Source organism: Falco punctatus, assembly GCF_963210335.1.
Source record: "Falco punctatus genome assembly, chromosome: 12".
Taxonomy (NCBI): Eukaryota; Metazoa; Chordata; class Aves; order Falconiformes; family Falconidae; genus Falco; species Falco punctatus.
This window is the reverse complement of record NC_137592.1, coordinates 31,007,248-31,024,980: the sequence shown is the minus strand read 5'-3', so window position 1 is coordinate 31,024,980 and position 17,733 is coordinate 31,007,248. Positions and strand designations below refer to the sequence as shown.

The 17,733-nt window shown below is 43.7% G+C and overlaps 1 protein-coding gene across 2 annotated transcripts in view; it reads left to right on the top strand.

Moving 5' to 3' along the window:
• Positions 1-17,270, top strand: part of LHCGR (luteinizing hormone/choriogonadotropin receptor) — a 33,837-nt gene extending 16,567 nt beyond the window's left edge. Inside the window, exons 3-11 of one of the 2 annotated variants that reach the window (XM_080408672.1) lie at positions 1,838-1,912; positions 3,764-3,838; positions 4,357-4,431; positions 4,534-4,611; positions 7,337-7,405; positions 8,067-8,141; positions 9,382-9,567; positions 12,167-12,247; positions 14,838-17,270. In XM_080408672.1, coding sequence (XP_080264798.1) covers positions 1,838-1,912; positions 3,764-3,838; positions 4,357-4,431; positions 4,534-4,611; positions 7,337-7,405; positions 8,067-8,141; positions 9,382-9,567; positions 12,167-12,247; positions 14,838-15,984 — 1,861 coding nt within the window. In that variant the 3' untranslated portion in view covers positions 15,985-17,270. The remainder of the gene's footprint in view (positions 1-1,837; positions 1,913-3,763; positions 3,839-4,356; positions 4,432-4,533; positions 4,612-7,336; positions 7,406-8,066; positions 8,142-9,381; positions 9,568-12,166; positions 12,248-14,837) is intronic. The other variant, XM_080408673.1, reaches the window with a different exon arrangement.
• Positions 17,271-17,733: the final 463 nt, after the last annotated feature.

Here is a 17,733-nt window from a genome sequence, read left to right as displayed (position 1 = left end):
TCTCTTCCATAAAGAGAATTTAATTGATTTCTTTGTGCCCTTTTAATGTATCTCTCCGAATTAACAGCGCAGAAATTGATGTATTTGTCTGAAGTAAATCTATAGAACACTTCATAATTTTATTAAGATTCAGTGTTACTTTGAAAAATGCATGTTTTTAATTATAAATCTCCAAGTCATCTATTTGGCAACTCATCATAATCTGCAAATCACATGATAAATTATTCTCACTGCCATAAGTCATTCCGACATATGTAAATGGTAAGCCAGTGGCAGACAGGAGCGATCCCACGGAAGGACCACGTTTCAGACCCCAGACCTGAAAGAGTCTTCAAGTTCTGCGAGGAGGCACTGATGCCTCTCATCCCGTGAGTCCCTGAGCATCAGGCACCCAGCAGGCCGCTTGTTCTACATCCGTCTTTCATTTATCAGTAACTAATGCAATACCAAAACCAACAATCTCACTGAATTCCAATTATGGGAAATACCATGAGTATTTCTGTAAGAAATATATACATGTGCAATATACGATTGGTAGCGTGCATCCCCCTTTGCCACTACAAATGAAAAACACAATTCATTCTGGTCGAAGGGTTTTTATATCAACACCAAAAGGAATTGCTTTCTTGTAATTATAATTGAAATAAGATTAGCTCTCCGGACTGTGATGATACTGACTCTGATTTTGTAGATGCGTGCTGGTTGTTTAGAAAGTACTTTCTTCTTGACAGTGTGTAATCTTAGGCTTAGTTTGCGTGCCCTTCCAGTCAGTTCTGTCAAGAAAAGCACTGTTTTGAAGACCTTTCCCCTATATAGGCATCACTATATACTATTTACAGAGGCAGTTTTGTGTGGCCCCATAAATCTTAATCTAGCAGGCATTTAATAAGCATCAAATAAATGGATTTTTTTACCTCAGTGTTCAGCATGGGCTATTCTTAAGTACACATGCCGAACAGAATCACAGAATCATTTAGGTTGGAAAAGACCTTTAAGGTCATTGGGTCCAACCCTTAACCCAGCACTGCCAAGGCCACCACTGAACCATGTCCCTAAGCACCACATCTACGCTCTTTTAAATACCTCCAGGGGCAGTGACTCCACCACCTCCCTGGGCAGCCTGTTCCAATGCTTGACCACCCATTCAGTGAAGAAATTTTTCCTAATAGCCAATCTAAACCTCCCCTGGAGCAGCTTGAGGCCCTTTTCTCTGGAGCATCAACATCTGACAGCGCCTACAAAACCAGGCAGCGCCGGTCAGTGTAATGATGAAAAATAGCCACTTCCTTTCAGTCTGCATGCACGCAATGAAAATGGCATTTAAACTCAAAAACTGTTTAGTGCACAGAACACGTTGTTGTGTATTTCTGCATCTGTGGATTAGATGACCATCATCCTGACTTAATAATAGCATATGAAGCACTGTGAACATTATCTACATCCTTGCCCATGCAAATAAATTCACTAAGCGGGACCAACGATAGAAGTCAGAGGCTCTCAGGCTTGGGCTCCCTCTGTTCACATTGGTGCTGGCCCTTAGTCACCACCTTACCTACAATTTAGTGAGAAAATGGAGATTGGCTGTTAGGGAGATGCTTATTGCAAAGGGCCGGCATTCCCTTTTGCCAGGACAGCAAAAGGCTGGTCTCTCTCAAACCCAGCTGGCACCGGCCCTCAGGATGCACGAGATGAGGCAGGGACACCAATGCCAAACAAAATTGGTAGGGGGAGGGCCAAACAGCTAAGGATTAAAAAAAAGGGAAATACAAAGGGGAAAGTTGATTTCTGGTATCTTTTCTGCTAACGTATTGCTTTGTGTCTGCCTTTTTCATTACAGTGAAATCGCTATGAGCGACTCCCTGGAGAGAATTGAAGCGGGCGCATTTGACAGCCTTCCCACTTTGTCTGAAATGTAAGCATCAGTTAAAAAAAAAAAAGTCATCCATATAGTGATTTAGGATCATTAAGGAGTGAACAGTCTGCAGAGAAGTGTTCTTGGACCAAATCTTTCTGTTTTACTTCAGTTGGCTTTGGTTTAGATCTGTGATGAGAAACATTTCTCTCCAAAGTACCATATGAAATAGCGAGCACTCTGTAAGATCTAGCCTTGGAGATCTAAATCATGCAGAGACATCCAAGCGTAGAAAGTCCCAGTGCTTTCAGTGAGCTCAACGGCAGGAGCAGAGCTCTGCATCTACTTCTGCCAGCACTGCCGAGCTTTCTGAGCAGGGAAATAATTCAAGATGACAACAGATGAGAAAAATCTTCCTTTTTGAAGATGCAGTTTTCAAAGCCCTACAGTATTTAAGTACAGCTGCTTAGTATACATAGCTCTTCTTTTGAGCACTAAAATATTACTCAAACAGAACATGTACTGATTTAAGCTTGACCTGCATAGCACAGGCATCTGAGAGAGAGAGTTAGAAGTAATGACTAGGAGAATGCTCTGAAGTATTTAGTGAAATTGGAAACTATAAATCCGATTCAATATCTCATTACTGCCTTTTTCACATAGCATGATCAGCGAGTGGCTTACAAACGGTGCAACTGAGTGAAGACAAATCCATCTCCTTTTTCTCTTATGTGTGAACTCCATTGAAGCCAGTTATTGACATAAGCAAGAGATGCAGATTTGTCTACCTCTGACCGGGTCCAGCTTCCACTAGAATCAATAGTGGGTTTAGGGAAGGAATAAAAGATCTGACCCCATGAATTCATCTACAGTTTATGGATAGCTTGTCATTTGCTTGTCCTCCTAACCCGAAAAGCTAAGCAAGACCGTTAAAAAGCTACAGGAGGTCAGCAAGAAAACTGGTTTGAACCGTGAATGCTCCACATGCCTCCCACTGCAAGGGCTTGTTGTCCCAAGCTGCGCTCAAGGCCGCTCCCAGTAGGTGGTCAGGGTAGGTGGGGGTCAATGGCATTCTTGAATTTGACCTCTTGTTGCAATTTCATGTGCTAAAACCTTTGAATCTTGTAAATCATGCGTAGAGAGGTACCTGGGCTATGGCTGTTGGCCTTTTATGCAAACATATAGGGGTGCAGTAGACTGCATAGCTGCAGAAAGTGCTCCTTAATTGAGAGGGTCTGCCCATCATTGAGCGACCACTAGCAAACGGTATTTCTCACACACTGATGCCCATCTCCCAGTTTCTGCAGACCTAAGCAGGCATCTGGTGCTACTAGCCACTGCTCTAAAGAAGTCCACGGTGCTCTAAAGGTGAAACCAGATAGGGAACTGCTTTTCCCGGCTAGGTAGAGCATCAGTAAGACAATGGGCACAAGGGATGAGCCAGAAGGGTCTGACCGCAGTGCTCCTTGCTCAGCCCCACTTCCCAGCCCACCTGCTGGAGGCACAGCCGTGGTGGCAGCACGCTCGCGCCCCTGAGCCCCTGCAGTAAAGCAGAAGCTCACTGCATCGGGCACGCCACGAGCCCACAACGCGTATCCCAAAGAACAGCAGACAACAGCAAACTGCTAATTCCCACCAGTGGCAGGGATATCCAGTCCAGGTCATCTCAGCTCAGTGAACCACAAGAATCCAAGAGCTGTTATCTTGTCGGCTACCTAACAAGGGCAGGCCGTTTGTATTAGCAATAGTGCCTGGAAACGCCCGCGTGGTATACTTGTAGAAAGGACAGCCTTCTGCCCTATTCATATTCTATGCTTGACTGTTTTCTGACAAAGCCAATCGCAAGCAAAATTCAGGACCCTCCCAAATGTAGACCTGTTATAATGCTGAAATATTTTTCCCTCATTACAGATTAATCCTGAACACGAAAAATCTGTTACACATTGAGGACGGAGCGTTCAGAAACCTTCCAAGGCTAAAGTACTTGTAAGAAAGAGTTCTGTTTCTTTTCAGGGTTTTGTTTTTTTCCCCCTCTAAAGGAGGAAAGTATAAGGAAAAAAGTTTTTCACACATGACAGTACGGTAGAAATACATACAGCATTTACAGTAGCTTTAACGTGCAGTTAAATAGTGAGGTCTTTCAATAGGCAAGAAAATAAAGAAGCTAAGTAGGGCAGTAATGGACAAAACAGTAGTAAAGTCTGCAAATTAGTTCTGGTAATGTTTTATGTCTAGAATAAAGCTTTCAGAAAAGGTAACTTTTGCAAAAGGGGTAACTAAAAATCTCTTCTTTGTGCTTAATGTAGAAAGAACAGACACTGCTTCTCCAGGACACTGCTTGAGGCTGCTACAAAACTTAATTTTTACAGGCCTTACACACACAGTTGGAACATACTTAAAAATTCACTCACCTTTTAAGGCACTGTTCAACTCATAGCTTCTGAGCTGGCTTCTTGTTGCATCCACCCTTTTCTCCTGTAAATAGGAATTATGCTTTTCTCTAGGAGCATCTGTAACACTGGAATAAGACAATTTCCAGACCTGACACAGATCTTCTCATTAGAAGCTCATTTTATTTTGTAAGTAGAGACCCACCCTAGCCCAGCTCTAAGTCTTTTCCATCTTATTCCTGGATCACTGACAAAAAGATTTATTTATGTTTTTTTTCCCCCCTCCTGAAGGGAGCTCTGTGATAACTTGCGTATGACAACTATACCGCAGAATGCTTTCCAGGGGATGAACAACGAATCGCTGACGCTGTGAGTAAAATAATCCTAGCTCCAGTTCCGTCCAGGAGGATAACGCTTCTGCTGGAGGGAAGCAGGCTGACTTTGTAAAAATCTTGAAATTAAGCCCCATACAATATATGTCTGTATTGTGAGTTAAATTTGAGAGCTTAGGAAACAGAGGGGTATCCTTCAAGCTAATGAGCAGGGGGTTATCCAGAAGCTAACTTCACTTGGGAAAGAAAACAGGAAGAGGAATCCAAATTTTCATCTTTCATGCAATGTTATTTTTAAAAAATACCATCCACAGGACAAAAAACTCCAAGAGCTGCGGCTGCTGCAGGGCAAAGTTGCTCCTCTTCCCTGAGGGATGTCGATTTTGAAACAGTGCTTGCAGGGACCAGCCAGGCTGATGCTCCTGAGCTTCAGCTGTACCGCGTCCCCCTGAAGAGGAGGAAGAGAAGCAATCGATATGAAGCAGCAATGCTTGGTCTTACCCCCACTTCTTCTGACTCAGCTTACGGTGATTCCCGTGAGTCTCCGCACCCACAACTTTCCTTTTAGCAAACTGTGGATTCGTCGCTGCAGCCGCCTGTGCAACAGGTGGGTGCGATGCCAGGCGAGACACCCCCTGTGGAAGACAAAAAGCAGCAGGAAGCCAAGGTGAAGTGTCATCTGCCATCAGAGCACAAACCGTGTACGGACCTTGCAGCAGCCTTGTCCTCCCAGAAACTTCCACAGAGAAGGGCTGAAATAAAAAATAATAAATAAAATAAAAAAAATCACAGGCTGAGCCTTTCTGCGGGATACGGCTGAAATCCAAGTCCCCCCGAGAAGGAAGGGCCAGCCGAGCCACCGAGGGCAGCAGCAGCCACCTGCTTCACGTGGTGGCCACAGGCACCCACGTGGTGGCCAGCAATGCCAACCTCTGCAGACCAGACTGATTTTTAAAAGGCAGCGCACACCCAACTGGAGAGCCTTGCCTTGAGACAAGCATGTACCAGCGCCACCCCACACCCCCCACGCGTAAAACTCCATGAATATTTGCACCTGCAAATTTGCTGTGCATGTGAGCAAGAACCGCAGCTGCCTGGATCGGGCTCATCATCAGGCTGATGTGCCAGCATGACTAATTGCAACAGATTTTATGCATTGACCAAAATCTTCTGAAACCATTAGAGGAACTGAGCATATATGGGACTGAAGACAACTCCTACGTGATGTTAAAGAGGAATCGCTTAGATGAGGGCATCATTTCATCCTATAAGCCTCTTCCCTACCAACAAGTTCTCAAAATAACTTCAGCAAATTATGCTTCTGCTAATAGCACACCAAAAAAAATGAACATACAAGAGATGGACAAAGGTGCTTAAAATTTTTACCATAACCATAAAGTGTATTAAATGAGAGGGAGTCTAAGTCAGGAAACAGCCAACAGCCATTTTTCTCCCATCCTTTTGTGACAGGGAGCTCACCGCAAGAAGAAAAGAATTATCTTATCAGCAGCTTCCTAATTGTAGAGCTACAAGTTAACTCCACCCCATGCGGTTAACTGTAATTAGCTGAAGTAATTCCTGTTGCTGCAGCACGGTCTGCTGGAACACAAGTAATCTATGAAGGTGTAAAGTCAGGCTGCAGTAATACTTTGCACTACAAATAGCTAATTTAGTCTTTCCAACAGTTAGTGTTTCATGAGGATGGGGAAGAAAAAAAAAAGAAGAAAAAAAATCAATCCTAGACGCCGTCGTGGTTTTTAAGGAAATCACCGATTTCAGCATTGCGCTGAGAGAGACTTCTCCTAGCAAACATAGCCAGGCTGCCCATGCTTCGGCTTTTCTTGGGAGCAGGTTCCATAGCTCCAGGTTCTGCTCTCCCAAAACCAAGTGAGAAAGCAACAAGAGAAATTTTGTTTGATTTATAAACTGCACCAAAGTTTCTGTTAGGGCTTAATATTAAGGAAAAAACACTATATACAAATTATTATATTGAAAGTATGTTGCAAAAAATGAACTTAATATCACAAATGGATTTTTCTCAGTCAAATCAGACCCACAGGTTAGATCTCCTAATGAAGGAAAAGAGCTGGACTTGCAGCGCAGCAGAGCCCAGCCTTTAGGTACCTGGCGCCAGGATGGGCAAATCAAGAACCCAGGGTGGCAGCAAGTGTCCCTGTGCAGTACAGGGGACAGCAAGGCTTCCGCAGCACAACCCCAGCCTGGCAGCAGTACTTTGAGGAGCTGATCGCTCCCGGACTGCTGGATGATGCCTGACTCACCCCTGCCTCCCTGCAAAGCTGTTCCTTGGGCTGCTGGAAAATGTGTCTGTCCAGGAGCATCTTCCAGGCTTTAGAGTCGCTTTCCATCTGACGCTTCCCTAGCCCTTGCAATCTCCCATTTACATGTGCTGACACTGTAAAATCCAGGTTTTTGCCTGTGTGTCAGGAGCTTACCTGGAACTAATGTCTCATTTCTGGATCTCAGCTCGAGGTAGGCACAGGTGAGCCCCTCGGAGCAGGGAGCATCCATACGTAAGCAGAAGTTCTCCTCCACAGCTAAACAGGGAGGTGCTTAGGGAATGTAAGCTGCAGTTTTATCTTAATTTTAGAGTTAACGTAAGTCATGCAATAGTTAAATTTGCTCTATATAAGCAGACCATCTAATCATTAAAATTAATGCAGCGTTAAGATTTGAAAGCTGTAGTATGTAATCTCATCTTTTCCAAATATTTTTCCCTTATGCGTTTTTTTTTTAATCCCCAGCAAATTGTATAAAAATGGATTTGAAGATATCCACAGCCATGCCTTCAACGGGACAAAGCTGAATCAATTGTGAGTACCTTTCCCCTCCTCGGTACTTTTTTTTTTTTTTTAACTAGTTCAAGTATAGCCAAAAGCTATTCCTTCAGCTTCACTGGCCATCTTGCATTTCCTGATACCTGTTAGAAAACTGCACGTTTCTGTGTCATGACTCAGTTGTTAATCCTGCAGCAATTACTGCTTTTCCCGAAACAGCATCCCTCAGGACGCTGCAGTTTTTATGAGTAAAACTCATCATTTTTAATCAAATTTCATAAATCCTTAAACTTAGCAGCAATAGTAAAAGCCTGAAACCACAGCCCAAACTGAGGAGCCTACATTTTACGTCTGGAAACATCAATAGTTCTTAAATCACTCTCACACGCTCTGGGACAAGCCTCTTTGTTCTGGTGAAACTTTTGCTGCATGTTTGTGCACTGCTACTACAGCGAAGGAACCAGACTGGTTGTCCCTGGTTTAAGTCAGGAGAAATTGGAAATTATCAGAATTAAGCATAGACAATAATGGTCTGACAGCATCAGCAGAAGGAGAGGTGGTGTGAGAAATACCACCGCTCCCAGGTGAGGTATTGTAACAACCACCGCTGTGGTGGGAGAAAGGATTGAAATACGGTAGGAAGAAGAAACCAGAAAAGGGTTATTTTAAAATACAGAGTTAATGGTTGTTTCCACAGAATCCTGAAGGACAATAAGAACCTCAGGCGGATACACAACGATGCCCTGAGAGGGGCCACGGGGCCCGATGTCCTGTGAGTACCCACCGCTCAGTCACCTGGGCTTATAGGAATGGCGCTGTGCCACGCAGGCTGCGTCACCTCGGCAAACGCGGGCTTGCGGTCTGGAAGGAGACTTGATCTCCTCCCTTAGCTTGTAAAATGAGAACAGGTCAACCAAATGCCATGAAAATACAGGGCGGAAGGCTCAGTTCACACCGTGAGAAATGCGTATCAGCTGGTTCGAGCGCTGGTATTGACCTCCGCCTGTTAGATATTTCAGCCTTTGCTTTATTTGTGTCAGATCCCCCTGATCCTGTTCCTGTGCCTTATTTTTTGACATCGCAAACTCACTTGTCTTTCAATAGGATGAGTTATGTTTTTACAATATATTATCTTAGAATTCGGTTATAAAAGTGAACTAGCTGATTGCATGCTATAAGTTTGTGCTGAATAAAACACAATATTATCATCCTCATGATTTATTAACCAAGTGCTTACTGGAGGGCTGCACTGGCTGTAACTCCATGCAATAAAATACAATGGGTAGTTCTATAAATAACACTCTGTGCTGCACATGCCATTTGAATCCTTTTATTGATACTTTACAGTACGTGGCATCACAAATACCACTGCCGCAGCCACAGCCTTTCCCCCCCACCCCCGGGTTTAACAGCCTGATGCTGAAAATCCCCAGTCACGTTGATGGCCTTTCCTCACACAAACAGCCCCTCTGAAGTTACTCTAAGCCGAACTGCTTAAATTTGTCTTGGCAAGAACAATGGATTCTTTTACGTGTTATTAATTAATAACTATTTAATGAAAACACCTAGAACGGTCCTTCAGAACCAAGCAGAGCGCCAGGAGGGTGTCCTACCTGTTAGCTGGCTGGAGAGTCACATTTGCCCACTCGCCCTGGCCTAAAGAGCTGGCCCTCACTCCATTGTGGCTTTCTGAGAGGTCAGGGAATGTGGTGGGGGTTGGTTTCCCCAGGATTAAATGAGCACCTTGCCTCACTGGGGATCCTGGGCTACGGGGATGCTCATATTCTGCTGCTCTGTAGTTTCACAGACCACGTTTCTGAGCTGGGTATCAGGTGCTGAAGGGGCTTTGCAGATTTAGACCTTGGTGAAGAACAGTTACCTACTGTCATGCTTTGGTGGTATTTTTATACCTATGAAAAGAAAAGAGGACAAGTTGCCGTTACCTGCTGTCATGCTTTGGTGGTATTTTTATACATACAAAAAGGAAAGAGAATGCTTTCTCTATTTCACAGGGATATTTCTTCAACAGCGCTGGAGTCTCTGCCTAGTTACGGGCTGGAGGCCATTCAAGTCTTAAATGCAACGTCATCCTACTCATTAAAGAGACTGCCACCGCTGGATAAATTCAGCAGTCTTCTGGGAGCCGTTCTAACATACCCCAGCCACTGCTGTGCTTTTCGAAATCTAAGGACAGAAAAGTAAGTCTGAATAGCATGTTATTGTACTGCGGTACTTCAGAAGCTCCAAAATGGCAATTCTGCTTTATTCAGCTCATGAGATTTGACTGCCCTTACTCCCATTACAAGGAAGCTGTGTACACAGCAAGGCCAGAACAGATCTCTGCTAAAGCCAGCAAAGTTTTCCCCATTTATTTTAGAACAGAAACGGATCCCATCCTGTGCTCAGTATCTTTTAGCAGGAACATTATTCTACGTTTGCTTCAAGTTTATATTTTTCTTAGCATCACAATTAAAAACCCTACTGGCATATGGAAGATAGATCTCCATCAATAGCATGTAACCCAAAAAAAAACCAAAAAACCAAAACCCCCTTGTAACCTTTAGCTATGTAGCTTATTTAATGCAGGTGATAGGATGAGCTAGTAGAAAAGGCAGGCTTTCAATTACCCACCAAAATTAGGACCCGACAGAAGCCTCCAGAAAGAGGTTACTCAGTTTAGTTCCAGTCATTTCAGATAACAGACAGTATTGTTCTCCCCACAAATGGAAACAGCAGAACTTTGCGTCTGCTAATTTGGGGCAGTCAATCAGAGACAACTGGAGCTAATTTTTCAGCATTTTTCTTTGAAAGAAATCAACCTTCAGTTCACTTTAGGCAGCCAAAGCGACTCCAAATGAATTTAGCTGAAGCTCTGAGGATGCCTCTTCTCGTCTGTCTCAAGTGAAGGCTACAGAAAAGACATACTGAGCTGTCTGAGTGAGAAGCCTGACCTGTGCCACTTGCATGCCATCGCATCAGGACTGCGTTGCAAAGGCAGGAGTAGAATCCAATTCTTTAAAATCAGGGGTGATGCTATGCTTCTCTGACTCCCTCATTCTCCTAAGTGGTTCCTGCTTCTGCAAGAATAGAGCAAAGATTCTACAGTCAAGGGTTTCCACTGCTACCAAACTCTGATTCAGTCCCAGATTATGTCTCAGAGTGTATTAAATGCAGAAGCAATTCTGGGACCAAAAAAAAATTAAAATTATTCATTCTAATGAAGATAACTATACGTATCTGATATTATATTGATTTTCAGGTGCTTGACTTTGCAACGTGATTGTGAACTATAAAAATAGGGGTGTTTTAGTAAGACGCTTTCTTGTATTTAGTGACTGTTCTCTTAGTAAACTGGGAGGAAAAAAACCCCTGCAGATCAGGAAACTAGACTGCCTTTTAACTGGGGCATCAGCAGGGTTCTGAGCAGTGCTGTGTTAACCTGTCTGCACAGCCCTGGCCACTGGAAAAAAGGTAGAAGCAACAGGACGTTATCTTCTATATGACCAGCTACTACAAAGGAATGAGAGGCAGACCTCTGCCTGTTTTCCTTGTCCTCTAGTGATGGCAGCAGAAGCCCACAGAGACTGGAGACCTCACCTTCCCGGGTTACACAGGGAAGGGCCTTTGTGTGGTTATGCATTCTCATGGTCACGCAGCTGCAGCCTGTTTCCGTCTCCTTTTACCCCCTTCTGTTGCCCTGTCTTTATTCTACACAGTCATTCCACCCAGCTTTTGCTACCCCTGCCCCATACTCTATTCCATAGCACCTATAGACTGGACCCTCTCATCGGTGAGACAAGGTCACCAGGTCTTACTTACATCTGACCAGGCAAGCAGCATCACCGAAGTCAGCATGACAGACATTAGGGAAATACAGTCCTCAGACCAAATATTCTTGAGATTTCTGGGGTACAGTTGTGTGCTCATTCCCTGAGCTGTGCAGGGGAGGTGGAAGGTAGCATTCACTTCCCTGGACTTTCTCCCACTCGCCTGAATGTGGCAGGGGGGAAGCTGTTTATACCTTATCTTCAAAAAATTACCAAGAAAGAACAACTTTGTTTCCGTGCTATTATGTATAACTATCACACAGGTGCTTAGATTGGAATCTTATTTCTCTCATTATAGTTAAAACTTTCCATAAGCTTCCAGGTGTCTGATCCTCTTAAGAGCAAACAAAAGAGCTTAGTGTTTTTGCTGGCTCTTTCTGCTGTCACAGCAACAAGGTCAGACGAAGCCATTTCCACTCACACCGTTAGAGTGCCTGGCCCATACTTTCAAAGCCTCAAAAACAGAGATTTTGCCAAGTACGTCATCCTTCAACTCATGCTTTTCAAATTGCTTTACTTCCAGCATGTAAAGTCTACCTCCAGATCCCAAACAGTTTTTAAAATAAGAGTGTCAGGCCAGCTTCCCAGCACTTGTTAACATGCATTCCTCTAAAAGCCAGCATAACCGCTACCGTTCACGCTGGTGGAGAATCTGCCCCACTTCAGTACAATTATTTCATAAGGCAAAACATGCCTTTTAATTCCAGCACAGGTTACTTTGCTGTAAGAAATACATCATAAACAATAACCGAGCTGAAAGACCATCCTTTTACCTGCCCTGAGGTACTGCCTGCTGTCACAGTATTTGAAGCCTTCTCCTCCCCACTTCCAGAGGTCTACGTGAACGTTCACACTGCCAGGAGGCCAACGGTGGCTTACCTTGCGTGCCTGCAAAGACCACTTGCAGAGAAAATGGGAACTTGGCCAAAATCCAGACTGAAACTCAACTTGCTTTTCATCCTTCTTTCAGACAAAATTCCTTGCTTTCCATTTTTGACAACTTCTCCAAAGAGTGTGAAAGCAGCATGAGGAAACCAGCTAACGAAATATTGTAAGTACCTCTCTGCATACAGATGCTGCAAGCAGCAAATACAGACCTCCCCCTCCTGCTGTTCATGTGTTTTTTCTAGAACAGCATGTCATTTGCTGCTGATTCAGTCACCTTTACAAGTTGCACAGTGGTAATTTTACTATCATTAAACCAGGACTTGTGATTTTGATGTTCAAAAGGAAAGGAAAAAAAACCCATAAACTTATGAGCTTTACTCACTCCAGCTTCTCTTCTGAATCCTTGAAAGACTTTCAAAACAGTGATTAAATATTTAAGAAAGTTAACGGCCTACATGGAGACTTTTCATGCTCTGAGATAATTGCAGTTGTTTGTGTGATTCAAAGAGGAGCTGCTACTGTTAATATTTTTTTGCCTACAGAAAAGCTAATTAGAAGTCTGTGTGTCAGCAGTTTGCCATGGTTGAAATAAAGCCCCCAAGTTAGAAGTATAATGACCCCATGCAATTGGTTTACCTCTTCTAAACGTGCCTTTCTGTATCGTCCCAGTCCTGTGTGACAGCATTCAGCAGGACAGTGAGAGAGGCTGACATCAAAACTGTTGCATTGGCCATGCTGCATGACACTGACTCCAAACCAGTATTAAATGGAGAAGTTTACGTATTTCCTGCTGTTCATCCCCCTACAGCTAAACGGGAGAGTCTCTGACGTGGGGTCAGAGCATTGTAAAGTTTAGAAAAAACAAGATTCTGGTCACAAAATTCCAGAGAGCTAAGTACAGCTGAAATGTGATTGATTCATTGAAATATGAACAAGATTAATTTGTGGGGCATCATCTTGTTTGCTGGGTGGTGAGGCCTCCTGAACTTGCAGTTTGTGGGGGTTTTTTGCCTTTTGTAAAGCAGCAGCTCCCTTGATTCTCTTGTCACCACTTCTCATTTGCTGCCTGCCTGCAGCTCCTCCAAGGGCCTCACTTCGACAGTCCTGTCTGCTCCACTCCTAACTGCAAAACTGAAGCACTTCAGGACTACAAAAAGGCAAAGTGCAACCAGTCAGCTAGGTCAAGAATATATTGCCTCTATCGGGGGTGGCTTTGGGGAGAAGCAAGGTGAGGCAAGGAGGTAAACACAGAGCATTAGAGCACATCATAAAGGCAAGTGAAGTGACACCCCAGTGAGGAATATCATCACGCAAATCGCCAGTGCCTACACCGGAGTAATCCCCTTGCTTTGGGGATTAGCATGTTGCACTCCTACCATACATTTAATAGTCTGTCCAGTCTGTTGGCTCCTGAAGCTTTTTGCTTTGGTAAATCCCTGTCCCAGCAACTCTTTTAGCAGACATTGTATTTAAGCAAACGGAAGGTCATGATGCATGCTGAACAGCTGCAAGTTGCAGAGTTTGGGAACCACAGCAGAAATCAGCTGAAAGTCCTAAGATCTTATTAGGAAAAAAAAAAAAAAACCACAACCACAAAAATACCAAAATATTCCAGCTTGTACATGACAGCATGTTTACATAGCCTCTCAGAAAATCACAATAATTTTTTATTTATAAATAGCATCAAACATCTTCCCTGCTCTTCCAGTTTAAGCCAGGCAAGTAAAAGCAAGATACTGGGCAGTTTTTTATGTAAAGAAAGAGAATGACAACACTGGGAAGTCATTTGCCCAACAGGAAGAGCTGAAAAGCAGCTCAGCTTCACTTGCCAGTTAAGACCCTGCTCCAGAAGGATAGTTGAATGTACATGCTTCAGTAGATATCAACAGTTAAGTGTGTATTTAAGTGGCCACAAAGCTACTGGTGCTCTGAAGAGTTGTCCTCCATAGAGATGCCTTCCTGGTCTCCCAGTGCAGACTGAGTGTTTGCTCACAGTCAGGATGGCTGGGTAGCTGTGAAATATTTCTGACAAGGAATGAAAAGGGATAATGTTTGCTTTTAAAACACTTTTTTTTTTTTTTGGTAGGCTTATCTCCACACTACTGATGACCTACAGATTATAGATGTCTATTTTAAACATCTAAAACATCTATAATTAGGCATTGGGTCCAGTCTAAACTTAATGTATTCCTATCCATCAACATTATCTAGTTAACCGTGCACTTCCTGTGCCTTGCTTTGTAATACTGCGAACATCAAATTCCTCAGCACTTCAATCATATGTAGTCTCAGGGCTTTGGTCGCTAAGTGGCTTTCCTAAGGGAGGTAAGGGTTCACAGTCAGTCCTTCAGTTATTTTAGTTTGGCTTCTATAACTGATAAACCTATATGCATCAAACCTAGAATTCATCAATTTGAGTGTTACTACAATTTGAACTGCAGTCTGCTGGCAGCATGAGAACAATGGCTCGCTTACAAGGCAATCAAGATAAAGTACTTACTTGTAAGTAAGTTGCATAAGAAAGCATTCCCATGGATGTGAATAGGGTCCTGCTGCTCTCCAAGGCTGCTCCCCAAATTAAAAGGCATCCTAACAAGGCTTCATTATATGTAACCAACCTGTAGAAACACCCGTAAGAAGTAACTGTTTTTAAAACTGTTACCTGTTGTATTTTACAAAAGAGTGGGAGCAGCATGTAACAAATAGTTCACTTTATTTGTGGGGGTGGGTATTTGTTTGTTGTTTTTTTTTAGTTACAGAGATGACTCTTACAACGCATCACTGCGGTCAGCAGAAAATAGCATGTACCCGTTTGCAACAGGTGAAGAAAACTCTCCATACAGCTACTCAGCCATTTTCTATGACAGCGAAATGGCAGACTTCAATTTTGAGTATGACTTTTGTCATCCTAAAGTACTCACATGCACTCCAGAACCAGATGCATTTAATCCCTGTGAAGACATCCTGGGATACAGCTTTCTCCGAGTCCTGATCTGGTTTATAAACATCCTGGCCATTGCTGGCAATTTCACTGTTCTCCTCGTTCTGATAACGAGCCATTACAAGCTGACGGTTCCTCGCTTCCTCATGTGCAACCTCTCCTTCGCTGATTTTTGCATGGGGCTTTATCTGCTGCTCATCGCTTCTGTCGATGCCCAGACGAGCGGTCAGTACTACAACCATGCCATAGACTGGCAAACAGGCAGCGGCTGCAGCACTGCCGGCTTTTTCACCGTGTTTGCAAGCGAGCTCTCCGTGTACACGCTGACGGTGATCACTATAGAAAGGTGGCACACGATCACCTACGCCATGCAGCTGGATCGAAAGCTACGACTGAGGCATGCCGTGCCGATCATGCTCGGTGGCTGGATATTCTCCATTTTAATAGCAGTGCTGCCTCTCCTGGGGGTCAGCAGTTACATGAAGGTCAGCATTTGCCTACCCATGGATATTGAAACGGGTCTTTCCCAAGCCTACATACTGCTGATCTTAGTGCTGAATGTCATTGCCTTCATTGTCATTTGTGCTTGCTACATTAAGATTTATATAGCTGTTCAGAATCCAGAGCTGGTAGCTGCCAATAAAGATACCAAGGTCGCCAAGAGAATGGCGGTACTGATCTTCACTGATTTTACTTGCATGGCCCCCATCTCCTTTTTTGCCATATCCGCTGCCTTTAAAGTACCCCTTATCACCGTGACAAACTCCAAGATCTTGCTGGTTTTATTTTACCCCGTCAACTCCTGCGCAAACCCATTCCTCTACGCAATTTTCACCAAAGCATTTCGAAGGGATTTCTTTCTGCTGATGAGCAAGCTCGGTTGCTGTAAGAGCCGAGCAGAGCTTTACAAGGTGAACTATTTCTCTGCTTATACCTCCAACTGCAAGAATGGCAGCTGAGCCACAGCCCCCAGCAAAGCCTCGCAAGCACTGCTGCTCTTGTCAGCCTTAGAGAAGTCGTACCCTGCAGTATGAGACAAGTCCTACAATGAAAATTAAACTGGAGCACCAACAGGTGTGGCACTTTGCAAGGCCAGTTTTCATTATTGTAATGACTAGGGATTCTTTTATAATATCTTGAGCATTTCACAATAAATAAAAAAGCCAATCAATAACTCTCATGCAACATAATACTTTGAACATCAGAACAGTTATTTTATCTTTTCTTCTTTCATAACAGTAGGCATGGAAGGTGACTATTAGGCAAAACTCTTCTTTAGGGGGAACCAGAGGAGCCCAGGAATAGTCAAGGTGCTCTTGAAGTTAACAGGTAATGAAGTTAACAGTGATTGCAGTCTAGCTCCTTTTTCTCCAGATCTGCTCCCCTGGAGTATTTAAAGCCTGTCTGTTACCTTTCATGCCTTGTTTTTCCATTCCTATCAGCTGTGCTGGCATTGTTGGGTTAAAGAAAGGGGCACTAAACTAGATGCCTCCCTTCATTTCATCAGCAGAAAATTCCAATTACATAGCCACCTACACCCAGTTAAAAGTGTTCAAGCAGCAGGTTGTAAAGATGTCACCAAGGCTAAAAGTTTTCTTGAACCTTTGTTACTAGCAATTTTGCAGTTTACATCAGATCTCAGTCTGAGCTGGTAGGTAATTTACTTTTTAAAAAAATGAACCCACGCACAATCATGTACGATCTGGAAATCACAAGAGTTGCAATAGCTGTAAGATACCTCCTGCTGCACACAGGACTGTATTTTGTATCATACATGAGCACACACAAGTCATGTAAGCTGTAAGGGCTCCTTCTCAGCAGTGGAATAGCTGCTCCCTGCCAGGCAGGTAAGCGCTGCCTTGTTTTCTCTCCAGGGACAGTCTCTTGCATCCTTTTCATCTGTCCACTCTCTGGCATCACCAGAGCCAGCAGCATTCAGGATGCACTGGGGACTCCTCAGCACTTACAGTCCAACTCCATTCCCAGCTGATGAAGCAGAGTAGTTACTTTTTAGTGCCTGTTACTTTTCCCATTAAAAAAAAAAATCTATCTTTTCTTTCACTACGCATTGCCTGATGGTAAGGAGATCTAGATTCACAGCTGTGTTCCTATTTTAAGTAAAAATTGAGTGCTGCTTTGTTATTGCAGCATATCTGCAACAAATAAGCTATCAACCTTATGCCACCATGAGCCAACACCACATGATCTAGAAGCGGGAGATTCAGATGTGTGAGCACTTACCTGCATCATACGGGCCAAACAATCTGTACTGGGTGACAAGCTGCAGATTGCCCGGAATGCCAGGGCGGATCCCTGTGGAAGCCTGCCCCAGGCACATTCTGCACTGCCTGGTCTTCTGAAAACGAGGCACTTAGTTATTGAAAGTTCACAGTCCTGTGAGCAAAAAACAGATGGAAAAGCTGCAGGCTGAAGATCAAGCTTATTCTTAGGTTGCTTATCTTTGACAGGTTGGTTACATTGCCTTTGATGGGCGGAACATGTGAGTGCGTATGTTCCATCAAACCAATGTGGTAGCACGAGACCTACATGTGGCAGTTTATGGTTCACAGAAGGTAAAGCAAACAGGTTTTATTTGGGCTTGTGCTCAAAATTTTAGCATCTTAGATCACATTCTGTATGTAATACTCACTGTATCTGAAGACAGATCCTCAGCTGGTGTAAGACACGCCTCCCTTGCGCTCCATGGA